Here is a 25376-nt window from a genome sequence, read left to right on the forward strand (position 1 = left end):
GTGCATATCAGTATGTAGTATCTCTACTTTAAAGAGTCCTCTCCTGCTGATGTTCAGCTGTATATCAGTATGTAGTGTCTCTACTTTAAAGAGTCCTCTCCTGCTGATGTTCAGGTGTATATCAGTATGTAGTGTCTCTACTTTAAAGAGTCCTCTCCTGCTGATGTTCAGCTGTATATCAGTATGTAGTGTCTCTACTTTAAAGAGTCCTCTCCTGCTGATGTTCAGCTGTATATCAGTATGTAGTGTCTCTACTTTAAAGAGTCCTCTCCTGCTGATGTTCAGCTGTATATCAGTATGTAGTGTCTCTACTTTAAAGAGTCCTCTCCTGCTGATGTTCAGCTGTATATCAGTATGTAGTGTCTCTACTTTAAAGAGTCCTCTCCTGCTGATGTTCAGGTGTATATCAGTATGTAGTGTCTCTACTTTAAAGAGTCCTCTCCTGCTGATGTTCAGGTGTATATCAGTATGTAGTGTCTCTACTTTAAAGAGTCCTCTCTTGCTGATGTTCAGGTGTATATCAGTATGTAGTATCTCTACTTTAAAGAGTCCTCTCCTGCTGATGTTCAGCTGTATATCAGTATGTAGTGTCTCTACTTTAAAGAGTCCTCTCCTGCTGATGTTCAGGTGTATATCAGTATGTAGTGTCTCTACTTTAAAGAGTCCTCTCCTGCTGATGTTCAGCTGTATATCAGTATGTAGTGTCTCTACTTTAAAGAGTCCTCTCCTGCTGATGTTCAGCTGTATATCAGTATGTAGTGTCTCTACTTTAAAGAGTCCTCTCCTGCTGATGTTCAGCTGTATATCAGTATGTAGTGTCTCTACTTTAAAGAGTCCTCTCCTGCTGATGTTCAGGTGTATATCAGTATGTAGTGTCTCTACTTTAAAGAGTCCTCTCCTGCTGATGTTCAGGTGTATATCAGTATGTAGTGTCTCTACTTTAAAGAGTCCTCTCCTGCTGATGTTCAGGTGTATATCAGTATGTAGTGTCTCTACTTTAAAGAGTCCTCTCCTGCTGATGTTCAGGTGTATATCAGTATGTAGTGTCTCTACTTTAAAGAGTCCTCTCCTGCTGATGTTCAGGTGTATATCAGTATGTAGTGTCTCTACTTTAAAGAGTCCTCTCCTGCTGATGTTCAGGTGTATATCAGTATATAGTGTCTCTACTTTAAAGAGTCCTCTCCTGCTGATGTTCAGGTGTATATCAGTATGTAGTGTCTCTACTTTAAAGAGTCCTCTCCTGCTGATGATCAGGTGTATATCAGTATGTAGTGTCTCTACTTTAAAGAGTCCTCTCCTGCTGATGTTCAGGTGTATATCAGTATGTAGTGTCTCTACTTTAAAGAGTCCTCTCCTGCTGATGTTCAGGTGTATATCAGTATGTAGTGTCTCTACTTTAAAGAGTCCTCTCCTGCTGATGTTCAGGTGTATATCAGTATGTAGTGTCTCTACTTTAAAGAGTCCTCTCCTGCTGATGTTCAGGTGTATATCAGTATGTAGTGTCTCTACTTTAAAGAGTCCTCTCCTGCTGATGTTCAGGTGTATATCAGTATGTAGTGTCTCTACTTTAAAGAGTCCTCTCCTGCTGATGTTCAGGTGTATATCAGTATGTAGTGTCTCTACTTTAAAGAGTCCTCTCCTGCTGATGATCAGGTGTATATCAGTATGTAGTGTCTCCACTTTAAAGAGTCCTCTCCTGCTGATGTTCAGGTGTATATCAGTATGTAGTGTCTCTACTTTAAAGAGTCCTCTCCTGCTGATGATCAGGTGTATATCAGTATGCAGTGTCTCTACTTTAAAGTGTCCTCTCCTGCTGATGTTCAGGTGTATATCAGTATGTAGTGTCTCTACTTTAAAGAGTCCTCTCCTGCTGATGTTCAGGTGTATATCAGTATGTAGTGTCTCTACTTTAAAGAGTCCTCTCCTGCTGATGATCAGGTGTATATCAGTATGTAGTGTCTCCACTTTAAAGAGTCCTCTCCTGCTGATGTTCAGGTGTATATCAGTATGTAGTGTCTCTACTTTAAAGAGTCCTCTCCTGCTGATGATCAGGTGTATATCAGTATGCAGTGTCTCTACTTTAAAGAGTCCTCTCCTGCTGATGTTCAGGTGTATATCAGTATGTAGTGTCTCTACATGTCTCCATGCTTTAATGTTCAAAAAGCTCTTTATTTTTCTCATACTGCCTGTGATGCAGCACCTCTTTTCACCCTCTGTCTGAAACCAGAGCCCAGTCTGCTCTGATTGGTTAGCTGGCCGGCTCTGTTGTGATTGGTCAACAGCTTAGAGATGTCCCGCCCCTTAGCCTATCACGTACAATGTGTTGGAGCGCTAGCCAATAGGAGCGTAAGTGTTACATAGTGATGTCACTAAGTTTGGGAAGTAAACAAAGGAGTCCGATGGAGTGTGTCAAGGAACTGAAATCAAACCAGAAACTGTGGAGTTATTTGGTACTTATATTTAAACTAGTCCACTAACAGAAAGCCTTCAAATTGGACTGCTTTCCTTCAGCTTTCCTGGAACTGTCAACAAAGAGACTCGTATTTAAACTACCAAGAAGCTATAAAAAAAACCTTCTGCTTTTCTGGAAACACAACTTGATCCCGTGTCAGATATTACAAACATCATAGCTTTGTGGAAGCCTCTGTCCCCGTGTAGCACTTTGAAACCAGTATGAACTTCCACGAAGCCAAAGACAGAAATAGAGGGTGTTTCTTAATGTCAAGGAAGGATGCTCCAGAGCCACTATTTCAAGGATGCTACGTCCTCGAGGACGATGTCCCGCCCCTTAGCCTATCACGTACAATGTGTTGGAGCGCTAGCCAATAGGAGCACTAGTGTTCCATAGTGATGTCACTATGTTAAGGAAGTAAACAAAGAGTCCAATTGAGGCATTTAGCCTTTGCACACCATGCACTAAAACCCTTTATTCTGACTTGACAAACACTTCTCAGTCGGTCATATTTGCCCCAACGACAACAGGAAGGTTAGATAAATTAAGGCAAAGCACTTTCCTGTTAGACAATTGAAAGTCTAAAGGAAATAAAGATAATATCCCTATTTAGTGTCCAACCTTCATACGACCTTGTACACCTTTCGACTTCTTTCTTCTATCTAACTCCACTTCCCCCCCCTCCATATATACTTCTGTTATTATGTAAACAGATATACTGTAATAAGGATGTCATACACTTGCATTTCCTATTTTATTTATTATGTGTCTTTCTTTTACCACATTTCGTTTTTTTTTGTTATTCCACCACTGTAACCCACCTCTGCATTCACTGACATTGAATGAATATGGAGGAGGAGGGGGACCCCTGTGACGTCAGAGGTACAAAGGGAAAGGGGGGGCTTGTCTGACGTCAGAGATTTAACAAAAAAAGAAAAGAAAAGAAGCAAAGGGTGATCTTGTGAAAGGAACCGAGAGAAAAGGGGGAGGGGTTATAACGATGACGTATCGACGCAGAGGGAGGGACGTAAGCGTCACCGTGAGCAGCCGCTTCTCCTTTTAAAGCCTCCGGAGGACCGACAGACGTACAGACGCGCAGCCGGACCTTAAATACCTCTGAGCGGCTCTACCGTGGACATTTGACAGCTGAGAGCACCAGGTTTTTTCTTTCACCCTGATCCCTGATGGAGCTCCTGCAGCAATCCCTGTACCACCACCACCGGGTCTGAAGCTCCGGTCCGCCCGGTGTCCTCCCGTTATTCGCTGCCCGGTTCCGTGCTCGGGCCGCCGTCTCCTCCGTGACTCTCTGTTCTCATGCGATTCTTCAGACTCACATTCAAGTGTTTCGTGGATTGTTTTTGAAGGTCGCAGCCAGATTCTTGGTTAAATTCTCTTTCTTTTTTTGGGGTAATATTTTTTTTATTTTTCACTAGAATCGTGTCTCTTTTTCTGCATTGGAGGAAAGATATGTCTCCAGATTATTACTAGACATTATTCGATTTATTTTATTTAATTTTCATTCGATTTTAAAAACAGATTCTGGAGCATGATCCACGATCCGCCTGCACCTCGCTGAGATTGATAATAATATTGTTATTATTACTGGAGAAGGAGCGAGAATAGAGATCCTGCAGCGGGACGAGCTGCACCTGCTGGACTGACTCATCTGTTTCTGACCGGACTCTGAGGCTCTAAGGCGGCACAAATAAACAGGTTAGAGACTGAAAATACCAGAGCGACCAGTGCAGACTGAGGGGTTTGTTACTGGTGTCTGACTGTGAGGAAGAGACACATTCTAGTCCTGAAAGAAGAAGAGAAATCAGCTTTTTAAAGGTACAAAAAACTGAAATAAACTGCAAAAAAGTGTGGACTGCTCCTTTAGCTGGTTTTGAGGGAAGGGAGTGAGAATAACAGTTAAAACCTGCTGAATTAAAGGGAAGCAAAGAGAGATTTTTGACTTCATCTGACTTTGTTTGGATCTGGTTATTGGGGTGAGTCCAAGTGGGAAAAGACCAGATTCTGAAGGAAAAACGTGCAAGAATTAAAGGGCAAATAGACTGAATTGACCAGCAAGCAGTGCAGACTGTGGGGTTAGTTACTGGTATCTGACAGTGAGAAAGAGACAGGGTTTAGTCCTGAAAGAAGAAGAGGAAACACCTTTTTAAAAGGGTACAAAGAAACTGAAATAACTGTGCAAAGAGTGCAGACTGCTCCTTTAATAGACTGACAAAAAGTCAGAGTTTAAGAGACCAAATCTGCAGAATTAAAGGGAAGCAAAGAGAGATTTTTGAAAACATCTGACTTTTTTAGTTTCTGGTTATTTGGGTGAGTCTAAGTGGGAAAGCACTAGATTTTGGGGCTCAGAAACAGAAATTAAAGGGAACTTGACCCGGGTTTTTCTACCCTTTTACCAACTTTTTTTTTAAAGTAAACGGTTTCCTGACTGGACTTTTGAGCGATGGAGAAGCAGGCGCTGTCGGCCTCCTCCTGCTCTCTGGTTCTCCTGGAGGAAACCAAGAAGACCCCCCTCTTACATCCAAACGGTGCCTGTGGTTACCCCCCAGCAGCCTCTAACGGTAGCCTGGTCCCGTTAACCGGGGCTGGGTCCGGTGCTGGAGCATGTGCCGGGCCGGAGAAGAAAGCACCCCCTGCTGTGGTGCCTTATCAAGAGAGAGAAACATGGACCCGGCAGATGGACTTCATGATGTCCTGCGTGGGATTCGCTGTCGGACTGGGGAACGTGTGGAGGTTCCCGTACCTGTGCTACAAGAACGGAGGAGGTGAGTCTGATCTGAGGGACAGGAGTGGGTGAGGAAGAGATGGATGTTAGTTCTGAAAGACGAAGAGAAATCAGATTTAAAAGCTACAAAGAAACACCGGTCTTACGTGTGCAAACAGTGCCGACTGCTGCTTTTAATTGTGACATAACCTGCAGAATTAAAGGGAAGCAAAGAGAGACTTTTGACTTCATCTGACTTTGTTTGTTCCTAGTGAGTCTGAGTGGGAGAATATCAGATTTAGGTGCAAAAACTTGCACAAAATTATTGGGGAAAGAGGCTGAAGAGACAGATTTTAGTGCTGAAAGAAGAAGATGAATCAGCTTTTTAAAGGTGTAAAAACCTGAAATCACTTGTGCACAGCAGTGTGGACCGTTCCTTTAGCTGGCTTTGAGGACAGTGAGTGAGAAAAAACAGATAAGTGTTAAAAAAACCTGCAGAAATTAAAGGAAAAAAAGAGAGATGTTTTTTTTACCTCAGTGCAACAAGAAGGGAACAATGAGTTCAATCTGAGTGACAGGAGTGGGTGGGGATGTGGGCGGGACTTATGTTCAAAGGGGGCGCGGTTTCAACTGAGTCTTTTGTCTAATTTGCATCTCATTGATTTGTCATTGATTGGAAAAGGGGGCAGCTGGTGTGTGTGTGTGTGTGTGTGTGTGTGTGTGTGTGTGTGTGTGTGTGTGTGTGTGTGTGTGTGTGTGTGTGTGTGTGTGTGTGTGTGTGTGTGTGTGTGTGTGTGTGTGTGTGTGTGTGTGTGTGTGTGTGTGTGTGTGTGTGTGTGTGTGTGTGTGTGTGTGTGTGTGTGTGTGTGTGTGTGTGTGTGTGTGTGTGTGTGTGTGTGTGTGTGTGTGTGTGTGTGTGTGTGTGTGTGTGTGTGTGTGTGTGTGTGTGTGTGTGTGTGTGTGTTATGTTTGGTGCAGATGCTCTGCAGCGAAACAATACTTAATTCAAAATGTATTTTAACACACATATCAATATTTATCTTCCTGCAATATTCCACTAGTCCATATTGTGATTATGATAAATCTCTTTACAGCTCTTTATAGTTTTATGCTAAATGACTTGTTATCAAGACGTTTGAGCATATTTCTGTTGGACACAGGGTTATATTTAGACAGTCGACAACATCTTATGAGTGTTAGTCAACCAAGGTTTGTTTAGTTGAGGACAGCCCCACGTGCTATTTATATACACTGTGAGTGTGTGAGTAACTGTAGTGTGTGTGTGTGTGTGTGTGTGTGTGTGTGTGTGTGTGTGTGTGTGTGTGTGTGTGTGTGTGTGTGTGTGTGTGTGTGTGTGTGTGTGTGTGTGTGTGTGTGTGTGTGTGTGTGTGTGTGTGTGGTGTGTGTGTGTGTGTGTGTGTGTGTGTGTGTGTGTGTGTGTGTGTGTGTGTGTGTGTGTGTGTGTGTGTGTGTGTGTGTGTGTGTGTGTGTGTGTGTGTGTGTGTGTGTGTGTGTCTTTTGTCAGTATAAGATTAATTGATCAGCAGGAGAGGACTCTTTAAAGTAGAGACACTACATACTGATATACACCTGAACATCAGCAGGAGAGGACTCTTTAAAGTAGAGACAATACATACTGATATACACCTGAACATCAGCAGGAGAGGACTCTTTAAAGTAGAGACACTACATACTGATATACACCTGAACATCAGCAGGAGAGGACTCTTTAAAGTAGAGACACTACATACTGATATACACCTGAACATCAGCAGGAGAGGACTTTTTAAAGTAGAGGCACTACATACTGATATACACCTGAACATCAGCAGGAGAGGACTCTTTAAAGTGGAGACGCTACATACTGATATACACCTGAACATCAGCAGGAGAGGACTCTTTAAAGTAGAGACACTACATACTGATATACACCTGAACATCAGCAGGAGAGGACTCTTTAAAGTAGAGACACTACATACTGATATACACCTGAACATCAGCAGGAGGGGACTCTTTAAAGTAGAGACACTACATACTGATATACACCTGAACATCAGCAGGAGAGGACTCTTTAAAGTAGAGACACTACATACTGATATACACCTGAACATCAGCAGGAGAGGACTCTTTAAAGTAGAGACACTACATACTGATATACACCTGAACATCAGCAGGAGAGGACTCTTTAAAGTAGAGACACTACATACTGATATACACCTGAACATCAGCAGGAGAGGACTCTTTAAAGTAGAGAGACTACATACTGATATACACCTGAACATCAGCAGGAGAGGACTCTTTAAAACCAGACTGTTTCTACATAAGCGTGTGCTATATAGAGATAACAGAACGTACATGCCGTAATTGACCAATAGGAATTGAGTATTCAACAAAGCCCTGTATTTATAGTTTTCACCCATAATAGAAAGCTGATATTTGGCCTTGAGGTCACGTGTTTTTAAGGTAAACAACAACATTTCCCGTAGAAGAAAGTTACGATCTGTAGAGCCAGGAAAAATGAATATTTAACAGTCGGCTGTGAAAAACATAAACAAATGACATTTTTAACTTCACTGTTATCGTTCACTTTTGACTGTGTAGTGGTGGATCATTGACTTGTAAAAGTTACTGTAAAAAATATAATTTTCCTTTCACTCTGAAACAGCCGTCTGAACAAAGGTTGTTTACTACCAGAAAGAAGAATGCCTTGGACGTTTCTTCTAGTAAACACTTCGAAGTAAAAGACCTGCATGTATTTGCTTCGGTAGAAAATCAGGAGTAAATACAAAAATATACTTCAGATGTTTAGTTTACAACGATATGAAACTGAGAATAGCCCAAAATCCTCGAAACACAACATATTTGGCATTCAAAAAATATAGTTTAATTGACCAATTCTTACATTTCGCTCTAGTTGGATTCTGATACACATTTTAGTAAATGATGAATACAAATTAATGGATATAAAATATATACTAAATACACATTTTTCAAGCAAGACTATCCATCTTTTGGTGGTGTTTTGTGTCTTAGTGAAATATGTTTTTGCCTGTTTGTAATAGTAATTGAGTAAAAGCCCAATTAATAAGTTGCGTAACGTATACATGGAGAGGAGGGGCACAGTGTTCCTCTTCTCTGTCCAAATTAAACAACAGAGACAAACTGCTGACGGAGATTCAAGATGTGTTTCTTAATCGCTGAAAAGGTCTCTTTCACACAGTTTCTGCTGGACGGAAAGGTCTGAATGTTCACACCGATAGGAGGAGGAGGAGGAGGAGAAGGAGAAGGTCAGCCTCATGTTAAATCACTAAGTATCAAAAGAAAAGGGTGAGTTCTCACATTACAGAGACATGCTGATCTAAAGGTCGCCTCCTCCTCCTCCTCTCCGCTCCGCTGCCTCACACCTGATTTATAAAACAATGTTTCTCTCTTTAAAATAAGTATTTTGCTCTTTTATCTGCAGCATGGCGCCAATGTTATGTAGCTCCAGAGTCTCTTATTTATGCCATTGGCCCCAAAAACTATTTAAAATGGGCCCTATTGTGCTTTTCACAGGCAGTATGAGAAAAATAAAGAGCTTTTTGAACTTTAAAGCATGGAGACATGTCACGAAAGGGACCAGAGAGAGTTTCACACACACATGCACACACACACACACACACACACACACACACACACACACACATACACACACACACACACACACACACACACACACACTCACACTCACACTCACACTGTATCCCAACTTCTGTCCTATTTATGTCTTTGTGATGTCCTTATCATTCTGTCCTCCATGACCTTCATCCTCCCTCCCCTCATATGTGTGTGTATGTGTGTGTGGCACGTGGGTCCTTGACGTAGTGACTGCAGCTGCAGTAACACACACACACACACACACACACACACACACACACACACACACACACACACACACACACACACACAAACACACACACACACACACACACACACACTGATTCTCTGCTCCAATGATTATGAAATGACCTGCAGCTCCGTGTTCATCTTTCAGAGATCAGCCCTGTCCTCGGGCAACTTGTGTGTGTGTGTGTGTGTGTGTGTGTGTGTGTGTGTGTGTGTGTGTGTGTGTGTGTGTGTGTGTGTGTGTGTGTGTGTGTGTGTGTGTGTGTGTGTGTGTGTGTGTGTGTGTGTGTGTGTGTGTGTGTGTGTGTGTGTGTGTGTGTGTGTGTGTGTGTGTGTGTGTGTGTGTGTGTGTGTGTGTGTGTGTGTGTGTGTGTGTGTGTGTGTGTGTTGTGTGTGTGTGTGTGTGTGTGTGTGTGTGTGTGTGTGTGTGTGTGTGTGTGTGTGTGTGTGTGTGTGTGTGTGTGTGTGTGTGTGTGTGTGTGTGTGTGTGTGTGTGTGTGTACCAGCTTTGGTTGGAGACCTTACAGGACATTTAGTCCAGTTCTTCTTCTTATTCATTAGTTTGTTCAAGTGTTTAAACTTCAATTCCTTATACCCTTACACACTCCTTTAACACCTTTCGCATTTATTTAATGCACATCTGGAAATCGTATAAATGTAATATTGGTCTTAAATGTCATTCCAATAGCATTAAAAAAGTCTTACATGTAACTTGCCTCAATCTGTAGAAACCTGGAACTCATGATGAGTTTTGAGATAAGGTGTTAGCAGATCACCCCAAAGCTGCTTTTTCTAACTCCGAATTGTTTTATATGTAGAATTAAGATGAATATAACCGTAAAAGGAGTTCCAGTCGCCTTGTGAAGCTATCAGAGGTCATTGAGGATGTTTCAAAGGATGAAGGAGAATTCAGACTAGATCGGTTTGGTGTAGATTTTGCTTTCGAAGCCTTGCAGGGTGCATTTCCTCTGTGGTGATGCAACAATACCGGCTCTATAGGTCAGGTTGGGGTGCAAGTGGCTTTCTGCTTCAACTGGAGCTACGGAACAAACAGTGCTTCCAATATTTTAACATTTTGATGAATCAGCTGCTTTGACGCTGAAAATCTGTGTTTTATCCACTAAGAAAACTGATCGGGACTCAATGTGATGAATTGTCAAAGAACTGGACTGATGAGCAGTTCGGAAAATGGCATTGGTAACAATACAATCTTATACATAGTTATAGAATTCAACTGATTATTAGAGAGTTTTGTTGGTTTCAAGGGTAAGGAAAGAGTCTTTCAGGTTGTAGTGGTCTTTCAGGAGTGTCTGATGGTCATTGGCTATGATCAAGTAGTCCTTAAAGACTACCTAAAGGACCGTTTATTGGGTTCAAATAGTGGTGAAGAAAACGATTTACCTTGATGAGGTTAAAGGGGCTTTGGAAGCGTTTACAAGTGTCTTTGATAGAGTTGCAGTACTGATAATTTCTACAGTCAGACAGATCTTATCTGAGGTCATCAGGTGCTTATCAGCTGCAGATCAGACCCTCTCATTGCTCCGTTCAGGCGTTCATGCACCATTTTCCCTGGTAATGAACCTTTGCTCGGATCAACGATGAACGTATGAATGCATTTTAACGGCCGCTCTGTGTGTGTGTGTGTGTGTGTGTGAATGAAGACGGGCGGCCAAGTGTGACATCATCATCCCTCTCTCCACGTGGACCAGAGATTAACAGGAGTGGCCTGTAATCTCTTAATCCTGTTGGCAGACTTCACTGCTCTCCCCGTTCCCTCTCATGTTTTCATCCCCTCCCATTTCTAGGGGTCCTGGATGAATGTTTGGAGGTCCTTGTTGATGTTGCAGATGTTTCTGAGGAGGTGCCATAGGGCCTTGACACATTTCGAAGAGATATTAGATGTTTTAGCAACAGATCTGAGGAGCTCCTCCGAAAACGACATACCTTTTAAAGGGGTATTTTAGTGTTTGCATTCACATTGCCAACAGAAACACTGAGTACCATTACAAGAGTACCTTTTTCAATTTCGGTTCAGAGGGTGTGCTTTGTGCTACTAGGTTAGCCTTTTTGCTACGGGGTTAGCCTTTTTGTTACTACTATGGAGGCGTGTGGTGCAGTGGGTTGTGTGTTGGTGTTGGGATCAGGTTCAAACCCCACTGCAGTCAGCATGTCGTTGTGTCCCTGAGACACTTCACCCCAAATTGCTCCTGTGGGGATTACCCACAGTATTGAGTATGTAAGTCGCTTTGGATAAAAGCGTCTAACAAGTGACATGTAATGTAATGTAATGTAATGTACTTGCCTAGTCTTATTGGTACTTTGTTAGTCTTTTTTCTCCTGTGTTTGTGTTAATGGTTAAGCCTTTGTGTTAGCCTTTGTGCTACAGTATTAGTCTCTGTGCTACTAGGTTAGCCTCGTTGCTACTGGGATAGCTCATGGGAAGCGGCTCTCACTAGTTTGTTGTGTTCTTGAAGAACTTCTGGACTTAGTGTATGTCCAAATGTTTCCTCCAATTTTCACGAGGGTCATTTACATAGTCTTTTAAAACTGGGGGTTGCTGTTGCTGCATTGGCCCATGTGTTTGACCCAAACGCATGTTCTTCTTGTGCTGGGAGATCACGTCCTCGGAAATGAGAGCTAGAAAAGACCCTTAAAATGGCGTTCTAGGAAGTACGATGGTTAAGAATGCGTGCGTTGCGGACACAATGAAAAGAAGGACTCTTATTACTATCGACCAGTTTGAAAAACGCCTATTTAGAGGGTATTAGTGATCTTGAAGAGGTTCCACGCGTCCTTTAGGAGGTTTAAGAGGGGCTGAATATATTCCATAAGTTCTTGAGAGGGTTATTGCTAGTAGTTTGGAGGGTCCTTAAGTAGTAAAAGGTCCTGAATGCTCTAAAGAGTTTCGTCCAGAGGTCCCTGAGAAGGTTCTGGTAATGCTTTTGGAGGTGTCAGAGGTCATTTTAGAGTTCCCATTGGGTCATGAAGTTCCTGGGGTTAATGAGGAGGTCCATTGTCATTCCTAATTAAGTTCTGGAAGATATGACATATAGGGGTGGGCGATTTCTTTCTTTTATATGCATCACATGAGACAAACACCTGAGAAAAGCCACCACAGTATTGCAGAATCTCTAATTGGTAGACACTCTTTCTGTGCACAGTATAAAACCTCATATTGCCCAATCCAGGTGTGCTTTATGTAACTTTAAAAAAGGGACCAGAGATCACAAGATTACACTCGTCCTTAGAGTTCTTCCATTGATGGTTAAATCATGTCAGTGTTATTGAAGGAGTAATAGGGGAACTCAAGGAGGTATTGGTGATACTTGAGGACATTGCAGAGGATTTAAGAAGTTACAGGAGTCGTTAAAGAGGTTCAAGAAGTCCTGAACGATTTTTTTAGGTGTCTTTTGTGCGGGAATACTACATTATTAAATGTTTCATTGATCTTGAAGAGTTTCCCAAGGTCTTGGCTGCAGTGTTAGTGGAAGAGGATACAGTTAACTTAATGATATATATTTGAATTGTGAGTTGTCTGAGTGCATTGAGTTTAAGGTTCAGACATGGTGATCACTTATGGTTTGTAAATATGTTAATCAATGATCGACCTGATTCTTTTATGTTGTCCTGACCGTCATTTTATTACAGCAGCAGAGAAGCCAGTATAGCAAGAAAAGGAAATAAACAACAATTGACTATTTACTCTGTAAGTCTAATAGGGCTGGATATAAAATATAAAATGAAATGAAATATAAAATGTGTCCAAGAGACGACAGTCAGTTGTTCGAGTTACATCGCTGTCTATCTTATGTCAGTTTATTGATCTGTACTTATCACTCTTCTCTATGATGACCCCTGTTTAAAGTCCAGACATAAAATATATTATTACCATAATAACTTATCTGTTCCAGGTCAAGTCAAAGTTTTAACAAGGTGATAATGTACCTTTTTATATTGCATAATGTATTCCTGAGAATGATAATAAAACGGAGAAAAGTGCAGAGTCATGTTTGGCACAGGTGAGCTATCTATTCCTGTGCCTGTGTTCTGGTACAGTGTGTTAGCCAGGTGAGCTAAGCTATTTGCAAGTAAGTGCTTGGCTGCAGTCACTGAGGGTTTTGGCAGACAAACAGAGAGATGGAAGACTTGTATTTTCTTGTGTTTGTGAAGTTTTTTTGCATCAGTTTTATGAACAATTGAGAGTTTGTAGGTTGGAAATATGCACAATTTGATCCTCCAAATATCAGGATTTTCTGCTTTTTACTTGTTTGGTATCATTTTAACCTGAACATCATAGTCTCTCCCTAACATTAGGTTACATGTTTTAACCAAATACTATAAAATAAATATTTGATTATCAGTTGCAGCGCTCGTTCTATCTACAGCTTCTGTCTATGCAAATCACCTTTCTTTTTCAATTATTCATTTTATTTCAAATTTGAAGAACAAGATCAAAAGCGCACAACACAAGGACCAGTACGCCTGAAATAATCAACGCTAATATATAATATAATATAAAATCTACTTGCTTAGGAGACCTTTTTGCAAACATTGTTGGCAGGACTCAGGTTCCTTTACATCGGCATGCAAGTAATCAGAGAATCTAAAGAGAACAGTTTTATTCGTCCAGTTAATTTCCTTTAAATCATGGGTCCTTTAACATAAGACACATGTAGTTCTCGTATATCTGACGAATACATCTTTGTACCTTAATTAAGGCTCTTTGTGTCCTCCTTGTGTTGGCAGCAGATCAGATGGAGGCGAGCCAAATGTGTTACAGTGCAGGATGCAAACTGAGCTGAACTCCATCACTGCTGATAAAACATTTACTGAAAGAAAGTTTAAAGAGGTCTTATTGTGTTTTTTGGGGGGTTTCCCTCTCCTGTAGTGTGTTATATAGGTTTTAGTGCATGTAAATGGGCTGCAGAGGGTCGAATCCCCATATTCCCCAAAAATATATTTATGTTAAACAAGATTCAAGGCTTTATTGTCATGTGCACATTAGCTACAGTGTAGATATAGCAATGAAAAACGTAAGTCCCAGACAATGCAACATGAATATGTATAGGACATAGAACAAACCAAACCAATACAAATAGTTAAGAAATAACAGAATAGAAATAAAATAGTGCAAGAGAATACTGCAAGTAAATACAAATAAAATATAAATATTGCAAGAAGAGCCTATAAACACATAAATGGAATATGATATATAGATAAATAAATTGTAATTGCCGACAGACGTCTGCCACAGATTCAGACCTCTCTCGACTAACTGAGGTGCACACATTCTTGTAGCTGTCCCCGGAAGGTGTGTGCGGGGATTGGAGAGTCGAGCCCGGCATGCTCCAATCCAGATCTTCGGTCACGCCTACCGGGGAAGGGACAGGAAACTGGCATCCAATGGCGTCCGGGCAACGGCACATCTCATAATACACAGCTGAAAACACTTATAGACAGGTTAATGGGCAGATAGAAGGCGGCGGCCGTAACAGATGCAAACAGATGAATGTTATGGATGTTCTTTCAAAAGTTCAGGTGTTTAATAGTCTTATGGCCTGTGGGATGAAACTGTCCCTGAGTCTGGTGGTGTTAGTCAGACGGCAGCAGACAGAACAGTTTGTGGCTTAATTAATGACGACACCAAGTCAAATTCCTCGTACGTGTCAACCTACCTGGTGATAAACCTGATTCTGATTCTGATGCAGCCGCTCAGGATCCTCTCTCTGGTGCAACAAACCTTTGGCAGAAAATGTCTATGAAAATAAATCCAATATCAGCTTATCTTAAAAAAGATCTGCACTGTTTGTTCTTTAATTAACTTAGTTACAACTTATTGCAAATACAAAGCGCACCAAAAGCTAATTTTGTCCGTTTATCTGATGCTATTACAAGCTTAGCGCTACAGCTGATAGCAAAATGATAACAAGATAATAAAATATGATAAATACTTTAAAAAAAAGAGGTGTTGCTGAGGTCTTTGCAGAGTGTTTGATGGCGTTGATGGCTCTGTTATTAGCTCGTCATCAGTCCTTCGGCCATGCTGTGCTTAGCCTAGTGACTTACTGCGGATTAGCCAGCTTAGCTAGCTAACTGTAGCGTTGCAGCTTAGTGCGCTAACTGCAGCCACGGAACTTATTCCCGTCTATTTCTGCCCCCGTGTCACTTTCAGCTCTGAACTAACATGTCACCCAGCATGTGGCTCAGTAGATAAAGATGAGCTACCTAAACCTGACATTTTCAACTTTGATTAAGTCACTTAGTGCTTAATACTACTAAACTTTAAAGCAAAAGAAAAACACGCTCTAGTTTTTAAAGCTTGTTTTTCCTCTCTACGCCTGGACTAAATAGCCGCTTTCACACCAAGTACTTTGCCGTACTTAGTTCCCTTAGTACACTTAGTACCCCCATGGAACTAAAGAGCAGATCGCGTTCACACCGGAATAAGTTCCCTGAGGGAAGATTAAGCAAATGAAGCCGCTGACGTCACTTCTTCTTCTTCTGCTTTGGGTTTACTGGCAGGCCGCAAACCACTTCACGGCGTATACTGCCACCCGAAGTCCCCGGCCGGAAGTCCCCGGAGTTGGGGACTGGCTTCAGTAGAAGCTGCTGGGACTCCCAGCAGCTTCTACTGAAGCCTTCAGAGTAAAACTTTTCAGAGTTTTACGGGGCGTGGTTTGCAATTCGCCCAGCCAATCAGAAAGTGGTACTTTTTTCTCCCCAGGAAAGTCCCACCTCTCTAGCAGGCACTAAAAATGGGCGTAAGAGTTCTCTGAACTAAGTTCTCTTTTTGGTGTGAACGCAAAATTCCAGGCACTATCGGAACTAAACGGGAAAAGTACTCGCCTAGTAGCGCCTAATGTCATTATTATACATTTGGAGCTTCTTTTAATGTTTTCTAACACGTTTTTGAATGTCTGGCATCATATTGTTGATGTGTAAATGTCATTAAATATGACAAGTGCCTTTCTCTCTGCTGATATCTCTGTTATTTTATCTGTTTCTACTTCTTACTGCATTTAGAGAACCCTTTGGATTTCCGTTGTACCTGAATATAATATACATAATGATCTTCTGATTCAGATTTTTAGATGTAATCTCTATCTAAATAATGGGTAAAAAAAGATTGTGTGCAGCGGGCAGGAGAGTTTATCAGTATTTGCAGAGAAAATGTCGTTTTTTTTTACGATTAACGCCAACAAATACTGATTGAAGCATGTCGTTAGATAAAAACCTGTTCTTTTTTTAAACAAATGTTGACTTTTGGAGTGGGTTACATTCGGGGTTATTGGATCACGCTAGTCTGAAACAATGCTAAGAAGCCACCACTGGATTTAAATCAACAAATAATATTATACTATTAATATTAGTTTAGTGTAATCTTTATTTGACCTGACCTTAAACACAATGAAGACACATGCAAAATCAGAAGGACTGCAGTACATTCATTTATCTTTTAAGAGACTTTGCACTGTCTCTGTGTTTCAGAGAAGAGATATATTTTAAAGGGGACCTATCATGCAAAATGCACTTTTGTACGTCTTTTATACATGAATATGTGTCCCCGGTGTTCCAGGGAACTCACCAAGTGTCAGAAAACACAACCCTCTCTATTTTCCTCCATACCCAAATCTCTAAAAAAGGGGCTGCAACGGATCTGATACAGACTGATCCAGATTTGAACACTTCAATGACGTCACAGAAGTGGCGCTACGGCTATTGAACCAACTCTCCACCTATCAGGGGAATGTGGGGTTGGGCTACGGCCGGCCATTGCCGCTCGAAAGCGCTGGAGACGCTGTAGTACATATGCCAGGCCTGTAAGTTGCGCTGTAGTCTGCCACAAAAGGAGCGAAGAAGACTTCCCGCCCATAGTTACCATGGTTACCCTTTTGTTTATTCTCCGCTGTGGCTTTCTTTCTCCCTCCCCGAGGCAAGCGTTTGCTCCCGCTGCTTTAATTCAATGCAATCCCTCCCCGTCGAGGCAAGCACTGTAATTCTCTCCGGTTAGTCCACCAGCAGATGACAAACACCCACCTCTCCGCCTCTTCCAAGGAACGAGGGGACCGTGCGGCAGAGTTTCAGTTTCAGTTTCTTTCGCCGGTCAAGATGTCCGTTAAAGTTTAAATCTTCCGGACAAAATTTGAAAAGTGCCGGTCAAAGGTCTTCTTTGTTATTTATTGAGCTTTAAAACAAATGAATAACGACTCTATAGGCCTATAACAATATAATAAAACACGGAGGACGGAGATCTTTTTTTCTCCCCCTCTTGACTTGATCAGAGCACGTCTCCCCTCTCCTGCAGGGGGGCGTGGTCAGCAGAATCAGACCCGTAGACAGCAAACAGCACATAGAGCGAAATGAGGCATGGCTAAAATGCATGATCTGTTTGGTATTTTGAAAACAGAAACGTATAAATATACCTTATATAGGTATGGCCCTACAATATATCATTTAAATATAGCATGATAGGTCCACTTTAAACTAAGTGGGATTTTAATTAATGAGCAAATAACAAATTGGTTAGTTAATTTGTTTTTGAGTGCAGGACGTGTTACGGAGTATTTGTTCCTTGTCGTGTCATTACTAATGTTTCGCTGTAGCATCTTTTTACTACCATATACCACCATAAACAGAACACAAACTGCAGGTATTAAAGATTTTAGTTTATTGTCATTTTGTTGTGTACTATACATGAAGCGCTGTGTCATGCAGCCCACAGCGGTGAAAAGACCAATTACAAATATATGTGTATATATATATATATATATATATATATAAAGATTTATCTTGAAAATGACACAACTGTGTGTGTGTGTGTGTGTGTGTGTGTGTGTCTATAAGGCAATAGTACAGTGTAATCCCATCATTACTGAGTTACTGACGAGCTAACAGCATTACACCACTTAGCCCTCAGTGTGTGTGCTTGTATATGTGTGTGTGTAGGGGATTTTTATTGAGCTGCTGTAATGGACATCCCCCTGCCAGACACACACACTCTGCAATCTTGAATGAACCAGCAGCTGGTGTGTGTTGATGCTAAGCTATGCTAGGCTAACACAAAATAACGGTGTGTATGTAAGTAGAGAAGCATGCTAATGCTAATGCTAACCTTTGTAGCAACTATTTGCTATGTAAAGATACAGATTGAAATGGAAAAAGGGAACAACATACAATATACTTTAAACTAAAAGAAATACGATCATTTAATAAAATGGTGCAACAAAAATAGTGAAAGTGTCCTATGAAGGAATATTTAAACTATTAACATTTAATTGAATGAGATACAAATGAATGTAAAAATAAATACTGTACAGTAGAATAACATATCTTAATAATGTGAATTTAAACACATGTAAAAAGATTAAATGTAGTGGATTTTTACAAATTCAGCATTAGCATCGAGACATCTTGACATCCCTCTTTTTGTGACATGTTCTTCTGCAATAGTAAAATGGGTGGAAACAAGTATTCATTTGCTGATTTTCTCTAAATTACGTAAAAAATTGCACAACATTTGAATGGAAATCTATCCTCTGTCTGACTGGCAGGAAGAGGGAGTAGAGGGCGGGACACTTCCTCTTTTTCCATCTCACTAAAAGCCAGTGTTTGGATCGAGGAGGAGAGATTTAAATTAATTAAACATTTTTTTTTTAAAAGGGTGTTATGAGAATGCTTTTTTGTCTGTATAGCAGAGCTTAATATGACCTTCAATATATATTTTAGTGTAAATGTGACCGACTTTGTGGTCTGTGATGTATTGAACTAGGGTCACACTACTGACAAAAATTACAAATAATCTCCCCCCCCCCCCTCTCTCTCTTTTCTCTCCCTCCCTCCCTCATTGTATAATAGCTCAGTGTGTAATGGCAGCTGCTGTTATGTAACTCCTGGCTCACATCAACCCTCTCTCCCTCTCTCCTCCCTCCCAGTATCATTCCAGTTTGATTCCATTCATTCCAGGTCCTGGTGTAACTGTGACCCAGTTACCCCCTGTTGTGTGAGTGTGTGTGTGTGTGTTGGTTTGTGTGTGAACCCTCCATCACACCAATTAAAAATACCAGCGAGAAAGAGAGAGAGAGAGCATTCCTAATTGTTCATTAATGTCTCTTGCAACAGTTCAGAGTAAAGGAGAGGAAGCATTTTTTAATTCATTCATTAATTTAAAGGGTCAGATCCGGCTCATTTTCAGGTGTATATCAGTATGTGAGTGTCTCTACTTTAAAGAGTCCTCTCCTGCTGATGTTCAGGTGTATATCAGTATGTGATTGTCTCTACTTTAAAGAGTCCTCTCCTGCTGATGTTCAGGTGTATATCAGTATGTAGTGTCTCTACTTTAAAGAGTCCTCTCCTGCTGATGTTCAGGTGTATATCAGTATGTAGTGTCTCTACTTTAAAGAGTTCTCTCCTGCTGATGTTCAGGTGTATATCAGTATGTAGTGTCTCTACTTTAAAGAGTCCTCTCCTGCTGATGTTCAGGTGTATATCAGTATGTAGTGTCTCTACTTTAAAGAGTCCTCTCCTGCTGATGTTCAGGTGTATATCAGTATGTGAGTGTCTCTACTTTAAAGAGTCCTCTCCTGCTGATGTTCAGGTGTATATCAGTATGTAGTGTCTCTACTTTAAAGAGTCCTCTCCTGCTGATGTTCAGGTGTATATCAGTATGTAGTGTCTCTACTTTAAAGAGTCCTCTCCTGCTGATGTTCAGGTGTATATCAGTATGTAGTGTCTCTACTTTAAAGAGTCCTCTCCTGCTGATGTTCAGGTGTATATCAGTATGTAGTGTCTCTACTTTAAAGAGTCCTCTCCTGCTGATGTTCAGGTGTATATCAGTATGTAGTGTCTCTACTTTAAAGAGTCCTCTCCTGCTGATATTCAGGTGTATATCAGTATGTAGTGTCTCTACTTTAAAGAGTCCTCTCCTGCTGATGTTCAGGTGTATATCAGTATGTAGTGTCTCTACTTTAAAGAGTCCTCTCCTGCTGATGTTCAGGTGTATATCAGTATGTAGTGTCTCTACTGTGACATGTCTCCATGCTTTAATGTTCAAAAAGCTCTTTATTTTTCTCATACTGCCTGTGCTGCAGCACCTCTTTTCACCCTCTGTCTGAAACCAGTTGTGATTGGTCAACCGCTTAGAGATGTCCCGCCCCTTAGCCTATCACGTACAATGTGAAGCAGTGGGACAGAGAGAAAGAGAAAGGATGAGGAAGGCGAAGAGTCACTTCCTTCCTGCTCTGTTACATAAATCTTTCTTCGTGATGCTGCTGAAATAAACATGAGACCCAAATTGCTAACAGAGTCAGTCTGACTTATTAAAGACAGGCAGCGTTAAAGGAGCAGACCGCGGTATAATGCTTCATAATGGTACAACACGGTCTCACGGCATTTCGTGTTATAGTCACGAAATTAATCTATTGATTCGTGTTCACCAACACGATTTCGCCATTTTTTTCGTGTCACACAGAACGATTTTAAAAGCAATGTAAATAATAACAAATTAGAAGGAAAAAGACATTTAAAAAAATACAGATTTCAGTATTCTGACACAGAACGATTTTAGAAGCAATGTATTTCTATTGGTAGTATGTTTCGTGCCTGCACCAAATAATAACAAATTAGAAGGAAAAAAAGATGACATCAAATACAGATGTCAGTATTCTGAGGCTCTGAGCCATTTCTTTTCCTCACTGACGGCAAAAAAACTCAGACATTATACAATTTAAAATAAAAGGGATAGGGTTAGGCTTAGGGTAAGATATTGAGTAAGAACATGTTTTTATGAACCACACAGCTTCTGGTCTTCCAAGACCCGACCGGACAAAAAGACGTGTTGCAGGCACGAAACATACTACCAATAGAAATACATTGCATTTAAAATCGTTCTGTGTGACACGAAAAAAAGGTGAAAATCGTGTTGGTGAACACGAATCAATAGATTAAATTAATTTCGTGACTAATAACACGAAATGCCGTGAGACTGGGTTGAATGGTAACATAGCAAATAGAGAGGTAGCATTTTAGCACTTACTGTTCTCTCGTCTGGATATCAATGTTTTTTTTGTATGTGTTTTTGGTTAGAAGCCTGAAATAAGGTCTGTGGTTAACACAAGCTGAAGATTATTTAACATTTTATTCTAAAATATGTCAGTAAATACCCCACTGGTGAATTTAAAAACGGCGGTTACGTCTAAATGAGATGACTAAACGTCATCACGCCCAACATTAGCCACCTTTAGCTTAGCGGTGGTAACGTGAAGTCATGTGACCGTGCTTTAGTTCCTTTATAGCCCAACATTAGCCACCTTTAGCTTAGCGGTAGTGAGATGAAGTCATGTGACCGTGCTGTAGTTCCTTTATAGCCCAACATTAGCCACCTTTAGCTTAGCGGTGGTGACTTGAATTCGTGTGATCATGCTGTAGTTCCTTTTATAGCCCAACATTAGCCACCTTTAGCTTAGCGGTGGTGAGATGAAGTCATGTGATCATGCTGTAGTTCCTTTATAGCCCAACATTAGCCGCCTTTAGCTTAGCGGTGGTGACTTGAAGTCATGTGATCATGCTGTAGTTCCTTTATAGCCCAACATTAGCCGCCTTTAGCTTAGCGGTGGTGACGTGAAGTCATGTGATCATGCTGTAGTTCCTTTATAGCCCAACATTAGCCACCTTTAGCTTAGCGGTGGTGACGTGAAGTCATGTGATCATGCTGTAGTTCCTTTATAGCCCAACATTAGCCACCTTTAGCTTAGCGGTGGTGACGTGAAGTCATGTGATCATGCTGTAGTTCCTTTATAGCCCAACATTAGCCGCCTTTAGCTTAGCGGTGGTGACGTGAAGTCATGTGACCGTGCTGTAGTTCCTTTATAGCCCAAGATTAGCTTTTTACTTCTGGAGATTGCATTTACGCCTCAACTATCATCAAGTGGTGTTAATATGTGGAGATTATCCTACTGAACAAAATGTGTAAGCATCATAAACTTGTGTTTGCCAAAGAGTTTATTTTCTGCAAAATTACATAATCCAATGGGAAGATCCCTTTGGCTTTTTGTCGATGAAACCCTTGCGATGCTTACTTCTAGGTCGGCCTACAACAATACATCATCACTGAACTACTCTATACTTTGAAGTCTGCTCTTGACTTCATGTATGATGTTGAAACTCCCTTTATTAACATGAAATGATCCTTTTCTCCTGCAGGCGTCTTCCTGATCCCTTACATGCTGATCGTGTTTGTCGGAGGAATCCCGGTCTTCTTCCTGGAGATCGCTCTGGGACAGTTCATGAAAGCCGGCAGTATCAACGTCTGGAACATCGCTCCACTCTTTAAAGGTGCAGTACGCCACACATTTTTTGTTTTAAAACCACAAAACGTTGATTCTGTGGCATCTTTTCTAATACAATGAAACTTGGAAGCTTACCTCAAAAACTTGACAACATTTCACACAGTAGGGAGAATTTAAGAATGGATTGAGTTTGATAATGAATTCATGAATTGTGCATCACTTGCAGTTAATATTTATCTTCTGCACTTTCTTTTTGAATCACGATTAATTGTGCAACCCTGCTATCTGCTCAGACTCTTAACAGATATTGTGCAAATGATATTTCAGCAGAAACACGGCCATAAACGAGTGTAAATCAACACATTTTTACAAGTGGTCCAAGTACAGTGTTCACACATTCTTAAGGGATCAAATAAAAAGCGGCATTGACTTCTTTCAAATTAAAACCATTGACTTCCCTGTTTGAGGTCACGTTGTCTTGACTACAGGTATACATTTGTGGACGCAGTAATCAGGTGAAGGTCAGTCTGCAAACACACATTTCTATCTAAGTTTATCTGAAGTTGATTACCTGAGATATGCTGCTGTCTACGTGCTTGCAGACACGGCTGGAAAATTACCAGGGAAACGTGCACACACACGTGCACACACACACGTGCACACACACACGTGCACACACACACACACACACACACACACACACACACACACACACACACACACCCTCTTACATGCCGCCCAATTCCTTTACATCTCTATTAGTGTTACACACACAGTGATTATCAGATGCTGGATCTTTACAGGTGACCACATGACTGTTAATGACATGTGTGTTAGTTTGTGTGTCTCAGTGTGTGTGTGTGTGTACAACAAAGACCACCTTCTTCTGACCTTTAAACTTCAGGTGGTGTTGACACAGCTCCGCCTTCCCATTCATACCTACTTATAAGGAAACAACACCAACAGTCAACAACCCGATGATTGATCTGTTCTCAGAGTATTTAGATTGTGTCACTAGAAAAAGATCATCATCCATAAGGGGAAATATATATATATCCACTCCAAAATCGAATGGGTTCTTCCTTGGCGAATGATACACCCGTTCCCCAAGTATAATTAAAATCCGGCCAGTAGTTCTTCTTTAATCCTGCGTAGCGGACAACAAACTAAGCTAAAAACACAACTTATTTTACGAATGTACCAATACTAAGAGGTGCTAAATACAGAATCTGTGCACACGTGTGACGAGTCAACGTGGATTAAATTGAAATCCTCCATTTGTATTTCCCAAAGCTTGTGTTGCCTGGTTAGTTTCTGACCCCTCTTCTCATGTCTTCCTCAGGTCTGGGTTACGCCTCCATGGTGATAGTGTTTTTCAGCAACACCTACTACATCATGGTGTTGGCCTGGGCCTTCTACTACCTGATCAAGTCCTTTAACTCTACCCTCCCTTGGTCCACCTGCGACAACGAATGGAACACGCCCAACTGCATCGAGATCTTCCGCCACCAGGACTGCATCAACGGCTCGCTGGCCAACGATACTATCAACGGAAACATGACCTGCGCCGAACTCGCCAACGCACGGTCGCCCATCATTGAATTCTGGGAGTGAGTTCTGTTTCATTTGCCTTTGGGTTTTGGTGAACAAGTAAGCGTGGGTTGAACTGAAACTGTTGGTGTGAACAGGCCCGTACCCAGGATTTCGTAAATACCGAGGTCCAAAACATGCTAGGGGAGCTCGGGGGCAGGTCCCCCCCAAATGTTTTTGTGCACACAAAGGCATTTTACTCTGGGCTCAGCAGGTGGGAAACTAAAGAGGGGCTTCCACATGTGGCAGACCAGGTGTTGGTGCTGCCTGGATTTGGCACCCCCACTATAACTTTGTCCTAGGTAGTCGTACTGTCACCAAAGTCACACTGGTATTTGCTGTTCACCTGTAGTGTGTGCACACAAAAGCATTTTACTCTGGGCTCAGCATATATTCATATATATCTTTTTTAATTATTCTTTGCCTTTCAAAAGCATTACATCATTATTTACACAACACGAAAATAACTTAATGAAAAGTATTTATTTCACCTTCCCTTATTATACATCCATGGGTACAAGTCCGGACTGCGGCTGTTTGTTGATACATTTATGTTGTCTTCTTCTGTTTGCTTTAATGTAGGCTACTTAGTTGTGCAGCGCCCCCACCGCCAGTAAATGGAAGTACTACAAAGAACCCTGTTAATTATGTGCAGTTATTTCACAAGTGTTATTATATACACCTCGAAAAAATTACAGAGGTCCGGACCTCGGTGACCTCAATGGTGGGCACGGCCATGGGTGTGAATAGTCCTGATTAATTTGGGGTTTATCTTGGTTCTTGGTTGGTGGGTCTTTGGGTTTTGGGGTTGTTGAAGAATTGTTTACTTTAGGTTCTGGCTAGAGGGTTTTTGGGGAACAAGTAAGCATGGGTGAGTTTAGGTTTAAATGAAACTGTTGCTTTGATTAGTCCTGATTAATTTGGGGTTTATCTGGGTTATCTTGGTCTTTGGGTTTTGGTTAGTGGGTCTTTGTTGTCTTGGGGTTGTTGAAGAATTGTTTACTTTAGGTTCTGGCTAGAGGGTTTTTGTGTTGAAGTAAGCTTTTGGGGAACAAGTAAGCTTGGGTGAGTTTGGGTTGGACTGGAACTGTTGGTTTGATTAGTCCTGATTAATTTGGGGTTTTATCTTGGTTCTCAGTTGGTGGGTCTTTGGGGTTTCCGGGTCTTTGTTGTCTTGGGGTTGTTGAATAATTATTGACTTTAGGTTCTGGTTAGAGGGTTTTTGAGTTGAAGTAAGCTTTTGGGGAACAAGTAAGCTTGGGTGAGTTTGGTTTGGACTGGAACTGGTATTTTAATTAGTCCTGATTTAATTTGGGGTTTCATCTGGGTTTTTGGTTGGTGGGTCTTTGGGTTTTGGGGTTGTTGAAGAATGATCTACTCTAGCTTCTGGTTAGTGGGTTTTTGCATTGAGGGTTATTGAAGAATTGTTTTTCTTTGGGATCCTGTT

At 41.2% G+C, this 25376-nt stretch overlaps 1 protein-coding gene across 5 annotated transcripts in view; it reads left to right on the forward strand.

Moving 5' to 3' along the window:
• Nucleotides 1-3513: 3513 nt before the first annotated feature.
• slc6a8 (solute carrier family 6 member 8) overlaps nucleotides 3514-25376 on the forward strand; it is a 42859-nt gene continuing 20996 nt past the window's right edge. The window contains exons 1-4 of one of the 5 annotated variants that reach the window (XM_034132210.1): nucleotides 3515-4285; nucleotides 4881-5232; nucleotides 22254-22385; nucleotides 23682-23949. In XM_034132210.1, the coding sequence (XP_033988101.1) occupies nucleotides 4911-5232; nucleotides 22254-22385; nucleotides 23682-23949 (722 nt within the window). In that variant the 5' untranslated portion in view covers nucleotides 3515-4285; nucleotides 4881-4910. Of the gene's footprint in view, nucleotides 5233-22253; nucleotides 22386-23681; nucleotides 23950-25376 lie in introns of all 5 variants that reach the window. The other 4 variants (XM_034132211.1, XM_034132209.1, XR_004556056.1 and 1 more) reach the window with 4 other exon arrangements.

The sequence above is a fragment of the Trematomus bernacchii genome, unplaced genomic scaffold (genome assembly GCF_902827165.1).
Source record: "Trematomus bernacchii unplaced genomic scaffold, fTreBer1.1, whole genome shotgun sequence".
NCBI classification, from domain to species: Eukaryota; Metazoa; Chordata; class Actinopteri; order Perciformes; family Nototheniidae; genus Trematomus; species Trematomus bernacchii.